The 9,235-nt window shown below is 42.0% G+C and overlaps 1 protein-coding gene across 1 annotated transcript in view; it reads left to right on the forward strand.

Moving 5' to 3' along the window:
• The first annotated feature begins 769 nt into the window (after nucleotides 1–769).
• ZDHHC9 (zinc finger DHHC-type containing 9) overlaps nucleotides 770–9,235 on the forward strand; it is a 10,369-nt gene continuing 1,903 nt past the window's right edge. Inside the window, exons 1-5 of the mRNA XM_015820587.2 lie at nucleotides 770–936; nucleotides 7,408–7,568; nucleotides 7,691–7,849; nucleotides 8,730–8,867; nucleotides 9,034–9,093. Coding sequence (XP_015676073.1) covers nucleotides 770–936; nucleotides 7,408–7,568; nucleotides 7,691–7,849; nucleotides 8,730–8,867; nucleotides 9,034–9,093 — 685 coding nt within the window. The remainder of the gene's footprint in view (nucleotides 937–7,407; nucleotides 7,569–7,690; nucleotides 7,850–8,729; nucleotides 8,868–9,033; nucleotides 9,094–9,235) is intronic.

Genomic DNA, 9,235 nt, shown 5'->3' on the forward strand with positions numbered 1-9,235 from the left:
GAGTTGAATTATTAACAAGTCTGGAACCAGATTCAGTAGGGAAAGAGGTGGGTTTGGTCACTGGATAACTTTGGAGTCGTAGACTAAGGCCAGCGCGTGGACGTCTGGGCTTGGTCCAAAGGCTTTGTGCTGGAGAACGCTCTGATGCAGGGTGTTAACTTCGTGACGAGTGCCCGGAAATCCATGCAGCATTTTGTGGTTACAGGTGGAATGTAAGTGATGAAATATTATTTTGATTGGATGAGGCTTTACTCTCTGTAGCACAGACTTGACATGTCAGGAGGAGGGAAAACAAACCTTGCATGAAACGGCCGATGCGGTTCTTAGGCTCTGTTTATCCTCTGAATAAGACGAAAGGTTTGTCAGGAATGCAGTGAAGTCGAAGTGAGTTTGGGTTGTTTTAAACTAGTCTCATTGGCCAGAGGAAGTCATGATCAATCGCCCAATACTGGATCAAGCAGGTTTCTTTCATTCCGAGAATCTTCGGCACGTGTTCTCTCCTTCTTTGTCAGGCATGTCTCTTGCTTAATGAAATTGTACGGTGACTAAAGCTAAATGTAGGATGTGGGTGTGCCAGAAAGGATTTGCTTCCAGTAATAATAGCTTGGACCAGTTCCTAATCTAAGTGCCTTGTGAGGAATTGTGTTGACCTTATTGCTTATCTTTCCAGGGGCTGAGGCTGGATTGCTGAGGATGGTGTGTGCTTCCCAGGGGCCGGAGTGGAGACAGGCCATTACCGAGTTATCCCACCTTTGGTGAAGGTGCAGCCATGTCTGTGATGATAGCAAGGAAGAAGGTGACGCGGAAATGGGAGAAGCTGCCAGGAAGGAATACCTTCTGCTGCGATGGGCGCATTATGATGGCCCGTCAGAAAGGCATCTTCTATTTGACACTCTTCCTCATTGTGGGGACGTGTGCCCTCTTCTTTGCTTTTGAGTAAGTTCGTAAAGATTGACCTATTTGCTTGAATGTTTTATTCACAAGACTGGAGTTCATTAACGGCCCACCTTCTTATAGATTATAGTTGATCTAGCATGCTACAGTCCATTTGGCTTCTTGTAGAGATGAATATGCTTTTTCCCCTTGATCGCTTTGGATGAAAGCAATGAAGTTGTCTCTGTTGTTTTTTTTTTCCCCACCAGTACATACTTCAAAGAACATACCAAAGGTCAAATGGTCAAAGCAGCACATGCCAACAATCGATCTCCATTATTTATTTGTTTTTAAAGAAAGATTTGCTAAATGATGTCAGAATTCTGTTTGGAAAGGTACTTCTGCTTAAAACTTGCTTTCATTCTTGTGGTTTCTTATTTGAAAGAGCTGAATCAAATGAAGGAATTTAATACAGTAACGTTTAATCCCTTGTAAAAAGTGAAGAAAATTCTTGAATCCTTTCCTGGTATGGAATACTGTGTCAGATTTCAAAGAGATTTGAATGGTAGAGACTGGATGCATTTGCCTTGTTAGAGAGATGCGAGTTCCATTGTGGACTGGGCAGGATTTGCTATTGACCAGAATGCCTTGTTTCCCAGAATATGGTTCACCTTTGGGAGAATATTCTGATAGGAGTGGCTTACAGTATGAACTAGGAAATGGCATAATAAAAGGATGTTGGTTGTCTTCTGCCAATAATGTTTGTAGCATACTTTGCAGGAACCTTTTTGGAACTACCCCTGCCCCAGGGTCATCCGATCACCTTATGTGATCTTCTGACAAGCAAAGTCAGTGGGGAAAGCAGATTCATTTAATAATCAACTGCCCGTAGGCTTTTGTGTGTTTTTTCTGAAATTTATGCACTTCTGCTTCTCAGGTTCATAACCTGGTCAGCTGGTCAAAGGAAGATTCATTTCTGGAAAAGGATGTGGTTTAATGCATAGTATATAAAAACAAGCATGTGCAGGGGTCATTTTTTTTTGCAGACTGAAGGGGAATTCTAGTTATACTGGTGGACTGCTGTCTTCACTGGCTCATGATTATTTTTTTTTGGAACTAAATCTGATATGAAGGAATGTGGACGCCAGAGGAAATTGGCATGTATGGCACTGTCCCCCATATCTTCATCCTTTGGAGCTACAGTATCTAATGAATACCTTTTCTCATATTTCCTGTTAAAGCTCTGAGCACATCTGAAATCCACAGCTGCAGTTGTGGTTAGTAGGAACAGGTATTTTCAGTCGTGTCTTCTCTCACAGCCTCTGTTTTGGAACAGTTGTTTAGAGTTCTACCAAAAGAATTTATTTAAAAAAAATCTACATGCTTTTTAAAGAAGATTTACTTCTAATATTTTAGACCATCTTGCCATGCCTATTTTCACCTGTTTGCTTTGGACTATTTTTTTTTATATTTGTTCATTTTTAATATTTATATAAATACCGACTTTGCTGCTAGATCTCCTGGCATTCTGAATAAGATAGCTTGTTGAACATGAAGGGGACTTATAGAAGCATAGTATCCTTTATGGTCCTCCGGGTGCTTTGTGTGTATATCCAAGGCCAATCTTTTATATCTTGATTCTGGCATTGTCTACCTCCATCTCCTTCAGTGACACTGCATCACTCTTCCCAGTCTTAGCTGCCTCAATTTGTAATGGGTTCCTTAGGGTTTTATGACTGTTGCACTTCATGAGGATAATAGAGTGATTGATCAGTCTTGTTACACAAATGTTTATATGTTGGCACTCATGCCTTTCAACTCACTTTGATGAGCATTCAAGCATTTGCTGGTGAGAGAGGGGGCAGACTGGTCTGAGTGCCCGCTTCTCATCCATGAAAATTAAATCTCGAGATTCAGCCTTTGGCCATTTAATTTCTTTTGTTAACTTAGAATTTGCTCGGAGTTCTTCCTTGTTTAGCCCTGGATGGGGTGACTGTGTCCAAAAAGATTTGGGGGTCATTTGGGAGACTCCTGCCTTGGATCAAAGCTGGAAATTACAGCCAGGAGGGTTGTATTCAGGAACTCTGATGATGCGTGAGTGGTGACCTTCTTTGGATCAGGAAATTAGTAACTCATGACCTTGTCATGTCATGTTGTGTTTGGATTATTACAATTTACTGTTTATGAAACTGTCCTTGAAGGCAATTTGGAAACTCTAATTGAGTGGTCACTTGTCAACAAGTGGACTCTTTATCAGAAGCCTCTTGGGTGCAACTCAAGGTGTTGCTAATCACTTATAAAAGCCCCATATGGCTCAGGTTGCTGCTATTTTGGGTACCATGTGACCCAAAGTACCCCCTGCCCATCCAGTCCCCAAGGTAGGAAGATTAATGTTATGGGTGAGGAAGGGTCAAGAGGGTGGCAAGTTAATGTTAGGGGGGAGGAAGTGGGGAACCAGGCCTTCTAATTATAGCTCCTTCACTTTGAAATAGCCTCCATACTGAAATGAGGATGACTCCATTCCTGTTTTTATTTTGCAAAGCAGCTTTTTCCATGGACCTTTTGGGGGTAGAAGGAAACAGTCAACTTATGGAAGCATTCTGCAGCTTAAATGCTATGTGATGAGTTGCTATTTATTGATTTTACTATTTGTCTTTCATGATAGTTTGTTTTTATCTTGTGAGTTGTCAAGAGTCCTAGGCGGAGAAGGCATATCTTCATAAAACAAATACTGTTGTATTCATTAAACAGTGTTAATTGGATAACATTGTTACCCAGAGAGATCGTTGAATTCTGCCTTTGAGAAAATTTCAGAAATAGTTCCTCAGCTCTGAATAAACTATGCTGAATTCTTCTCCAAAGAGCTCAGGTTGATGTGTAGTTCTTCCCACTCCTTTTATTCTTGTAAAATCATAGAAGGTGGATTAGGCAAAAAGAGCTGTTCATATCTGAACAACCTTCAGATGCCCAGATTGTGCGTGGCATTGTGGATGGAAGCTGAACCCGAGTCTCTGTACCCCTTTTCTGATATTAGTCCCTGTACCATATTGGTATTTTCCTAGAGTAATATCTTTAGACACTGCTCTCCCACCTTGGGTCCAGAGTGGCAATATCAGAACTATCATAGTATTGTCCAGTAAGTTGTTCTCAGGTTAGAGAATGTGGCAAAACAGTGAATGGGTAGAACCGTTCCATGAATTATATGATTTAATAGCGTTCACTGAAAAAATCTAGGGGAAATATTACCCCAGTCTGCACTTTGGCATGAATCAGCACTAATGCAAAGTGGGAAGTATAGTAACCAGAGGTCTTGTCCAGCACTTTATATGTAGCTGCTTGATTGATGATATCAAATATTAGACATAAAAAGCTATGCCAATATGTGAAAGGTTATGTTTGAAAACTGGGAAGATGTGTCTTAAGCATTAAAAGACAGTAGAGAAAAGATTGCTATATGTGAACTTCTAGAAAGGTTAATTCAGTTATATCAATTTATATGGAAGTGGAAGTTGTAGAACTTCATGTTATTAGTTCAGTGTACATCTTCGATCTCTTCTCCACTCTTCAGGTTTGCAAGAAGAAATTAGACAGATAAAGACCATGATGTTCTAACCACCTGTGATGCTGGGGAAGTGTTTCTAAATGAAGAAAGAGTGCTTTGAATTTTTTAATAGATGTGCTTGTATTTGTTAACATTTCAGTAAGATCCTGCCATTCTCCTCTAAGCAGAAATGAGAAGAGGTTGAGAAAGGACATGGTGAAGGATATCATTGAGGGCTATTGTATAAATTCAGAGCGAAAGTAAACAGCAACTTAATGTTGATTTTCTTATGCGTGGTTAGCCTGTGAGACAAGGTTAATTGGCTGATTGTGTCACTTCCAAACAAAACAGTCATTTTGCCTCTGATGCACATGGAACTTTGAAAGAAAGAACCAGAATGTTCCGCATTTGAACCTTGCTTCCAGAAATGTTGAAAGCTATAGAAGGATTATTTTAAGAAATCACTGTGATTCATTTAAGCTATTACTGTATTTAAGCTGTGGGGGTCTTTTTCCCTCGCAATAGTTTTGACTTTCGGAGTGGGATAGGTGGTTCAGGTATTTATTTTTTTAAAGAAAGCAGATGTTATCAAAACAACTTGATTGTGTTGTGAATAAGTTTATCTAAGTCATGTGAACTTATTTCCATTAATGCTTAAATGCTGTTTGTGTTTCAATATACTTCCTGCCTGCGCTTTTAGATCAACCAGATAAAAATGTTGGCATGGAATACTATTACTGGCGATGTGCCTTTTCTCCCAAGGGGCAGGGCTGCCAATTTGATACAGAAGTGTATGTGTTCCTTGGGGTGCAAACATTTTTATTGTGTCATGTATGTGTTTATGATGGAATACCCAAAGTAGGAGAGGTGGATGGGGGATGATAAATTTGGAATCCCTCTAAATTGGGCTACTGTGCAGCTAAAATATATAAAACTAGACAACCTGTCACCCATTGCCATTGTTTCAGTGAGTATCCATTCGAGATATACGTGATTGTAAACATTTTACCTCTGTTCCTGCATCGTATCACCCAGTTAAAGGTTACGGATATGAGAGTTTTAGTAGTACATACTGTACCGGTAGATAACCCATGAGCGAAAAAATCTTGCTCTTGTTATTCCTCTTATTCTCCGCTCTCAGTATTTAAAGTGCTGGACATTTTAACTCATTAAGTATGTCTGATTGTTTTGATTGAAATATGAGATCAGCACCGTCCTAGATGATCACAATTATCTGTGTGAGCTTTTCCTCCATCATCATCATTATTCTTTTTTTTTTTTAATCATTTGCAAAACGGGCACACGATTGTTCGAAACCATCTCCCTAAAAGAAGAATTCTTTGGGTAAAATAAACATTTAGACGTACTCGTACGTAAGTGTAAAATGTGAGGGTGTTGGCACAAAAGTGAATATACAGAGTGTGCAACTTGTTTTCTTTGATGTAATCATTCCTTCTTGGGAGTAATAGGGGAAGAGAGGGTTGACCAGGAGAAGACAAATGGAGTCAACTACAGTGCATTTTATGTTGTGCTAATTTTCTCCAGTAGGACAGTCTATCGAGCAACTTTCAGCCATCTCATTTTCTCTCCTTGCAACAGAGAAGAGATTCTCAGTTGGCAGCTGCTTTAGAATTGGTTGTTCCCTCTTGTTTAATTTCTTCTACACCAGTGTTTCTCAACCTTGACAACTTTAAGGCATGTGAACTTCAACTCCCAGAATTCCACAGCCAGCATTGCTGGCTGTGGAATTCTGGGAGTTGAAGTCCACATGCCTTAAAGTTGTCAAGGTTGAGAAACACTGTTCTACACGCATCCAGAAGATGGGTGGTGCCTGCTGAGTTTTTCCTCAACCCCTTCTTACCTATTTCTGTGATACCTTGGAGCCGTGGTGGCGCAGTGGTTAGAATGCAGTATTGCAGGCTAACTCTGCCCACTGCTAGGAGTTCGAACCTGACCGGCTCAAGATTGACTCAGCCTTCCATCTTTCTGAGATTGATAAAATGAGGACCCAGATTGTTGGGGGGGCCATACGCTGACTCAGTAAACCGCTTAGAGAGGGCTGTAAAGCACTGTGGAGCGGACTATAAGTCTAAGTGCTATTGCCATTTTTGTTTTTTATAGGCAGGAATACTGTTAAAGTGGGGGGGGGGGTAGAAGAAATTCGATAGCATTCTATATGTCTCTACTCTACTTCCTGTTCTATTTTATTAATGTCCTGGTCAGTCATTGGATGGCTGACATGTAGATAGCTCTGAGAAAGATTTTGGTCTGAAACCTGGCTATTGGTTGACTTAGAGCTATAAGCTAAATGAGACACCTCCCTATAATTCAATAATGAAATAAAACAATTGTGTAAGAAACTCGGCCAGGGGTGGAAGGGCTAGGATTCGAAAGAAGAATGGTACAGTCCACTTGTTCCCATGCAAAAAAATTGTTACGCACCCATACATACCTTCACATTTGCAAGTCTAGCTTTAATAGCTCCCTGTGAGTCCAGGGTGTAATCATTGTGTTACAGCTCAAGTATGGAGGGTCAAACCCAGCCTGTATGTAGACTACCTTGGAACTTACATTAAACACTTTTCACCTGCAAAATACTGCGTAAACAAGGGCCTGTGCCTTTGCTCATTGTTATACTTTCAACATTACTTCGACTCCTTGGGGCTGTTAAACAAGTGCCAACAGAGCGTGTCAATAAATGCCACAGGAGGAGGGAGGCAGTAATCAGTGCAGGTCTTTAGACAAATGTGAGTTGGTTTTAAGCCTGCACTGGAAGCTGGCTGAGATATTTCCAAGAGCTTCCAGCAAATGTGGGATTGACAAGCATTGTTTTTAGAAAGGGATTTTTTTTTTTTTTTTAAAAAAAAGCAAATTGCAGCAAGAAGTCCCTTCTGTGGCCTCTAGTGAAATGATGGAAATCTGCGGTTCTTGGATTCTTGCCTGGAGCCCTTTTTTTGGAACCTTTTAAAGTCTTGAATTCTTTCTCATTCCAGGTGCCAGTATCTCGCTCTCCGCCTCTCCCCAGCTATCCCCGTCTTTGGAGTCATTCTCTTTTTGTTTGCAATGGCCACCCTTTTGCGGACAAGCTTCAGTGACCCAGGAGTTATTCCACGGGCCCTACCTGACGAGGCAGCTTTCATTGAAATGGAAATAGGTACGTGGGTGGCCAATGGCGAAACCAGCCAGCCAAAGGATGTTAGAATCCTTCCCTCTCCCCCTATTTCACCCGGTGAGATGGGCAAAGGTCAGGCAGCGAAAGGTCTGCTTTCATTTCAGAGGCAACCAATGGAACGGTGCCTCCCGGCCAGCGGCCACCTCCGCGCATTAAGAACTTCCAGATCAATAACCAGATCGTGAAGCTGAAGTACTGCTATACCTGCAAGATCTTCCGTCCGCCCCGGGCCTCACATTGCAGTATTTGCGACAACTGTGTGGGTGAGTGACAGAACTGCAGTCCAATCCCTTCAGGGCTCTAGGGCTGGGAAAAAGGCACCTAAGTACGCTCTCCCAATGGTCCGTGAGCTGGCTGCTATATGCTGCTCTGCAGAATTCAGACATTCTAAGGAAGTAAGCACTCCTTTTTGCTACTGATTGAAGGGAAAACAAAATTGAAGGCCTGGCCACTCCACTCACCGGATGCAGGATTTCTACAGGCGCCAGTTTGCAAACCTGTCTTTAACTGTAAATTCTAGACTTTCAGTGAAATGAAAGCAGGAGTCCTTGGTTTGTAATTTTGATGCCACGCAAGCTACCACACGGTCTGCGTCTGCTGTGGTTTGGAACTTCCCTACAATACAGGATGAGAATACCTGCAAGCAGAGCATCAGAGCTTGTGTTGTGTTATTGTCTTCGGGTTCAGATAAAGTAGACCTTGTCCCAAACGGCTTATTTAGGCTTTTGTTCCCTCTGCCTTGCCCGCATTGGCCAATGGTAGGTTCTCCAGTACAGGAGATGGAGAATCCACCGGTGGGTTTTCCATCTCCGTACTGAGAAAAGGCGTTCAGGTAAGACAACGCCCCTTTACTTCACTTATGCACATAAAAATTCGGACAGCCCGTTTCTTGTAGGTTGCTATGTTTCACGCTATCATGGAGGAATGCTTCTTAAACCGATGTGGGTTTGGAAGGCAGAAGTTGCCCGCTTGACAATACTCCCACCTCAACAATTGAGTGCATGAATCAGTTTCATAGTTAGCCAGAAGGATTCCAGCGTGGGTTTGGGATGTGAGTGAAACTCTACCCATGCTGGCATCTGGCTGAAGTTTCTGTGATGGCACCAAAGCATCAAGCTTCTCTGTTTGTTTGTTTTTTTACAGAGCGTTTTGATCATCATTGTCCCTGGGTAGGGAACTGTGTAGGAAAGAGGAACTACCGTTATTTCTACCTCTTCATCCTTTCGTTGTCCCTCCTCACCATCTACATCTTCTCCTTCAACATTGTCTACGTCGCCCTGAGTGAGTAGGGCTTTTGTAGTAAAGAGAGGGAATTGGGCTAAAAGCTTGGAGAGGCATCTCGGAAAGGACGGAAGAAAGAAAGGGTGGAGGCTGGGGAAAAAAAGCCCTCCCTCTTGGTGTGATTAATAATTGCAGATGAAATACATTGTATTTTCATTCCATACAGAATCCCGGGAGATCAGCTTTTTGAGTACGCTGAAAGAAACGCCAGGGACATATCTTTTCTGCTTTTAACTTGCCAGGAGAGGAACCATTGTGCCCTGCTCTCCAGTGAGGGTGGTGGTGGTGGTGGGGAATGGGGTAGGATAGCATTGGGAGAAGTTAATGATTCCGTAAGGAATTTGTATTCCTTAACTGAGCTTTCCACG

This window comes from Protobothrops mucrosquamatus, unplaced genomic scaffold, assembly GCF_001527695.2.
Source record: "Protobothrops mucrosquamatus isolate PMUCROS unplaced genomic scaffold, P.Mucros_1.0 scaffold1146, whole genome shotgun sequence".
Taxonomy (NCBI): domain Eukaryota; kingdom Metazoa; phylum Chordata; class Lepidosauria; order Squamata; family Viperidae; genus Protobothrops; species Protobothrops mucrosquamatus.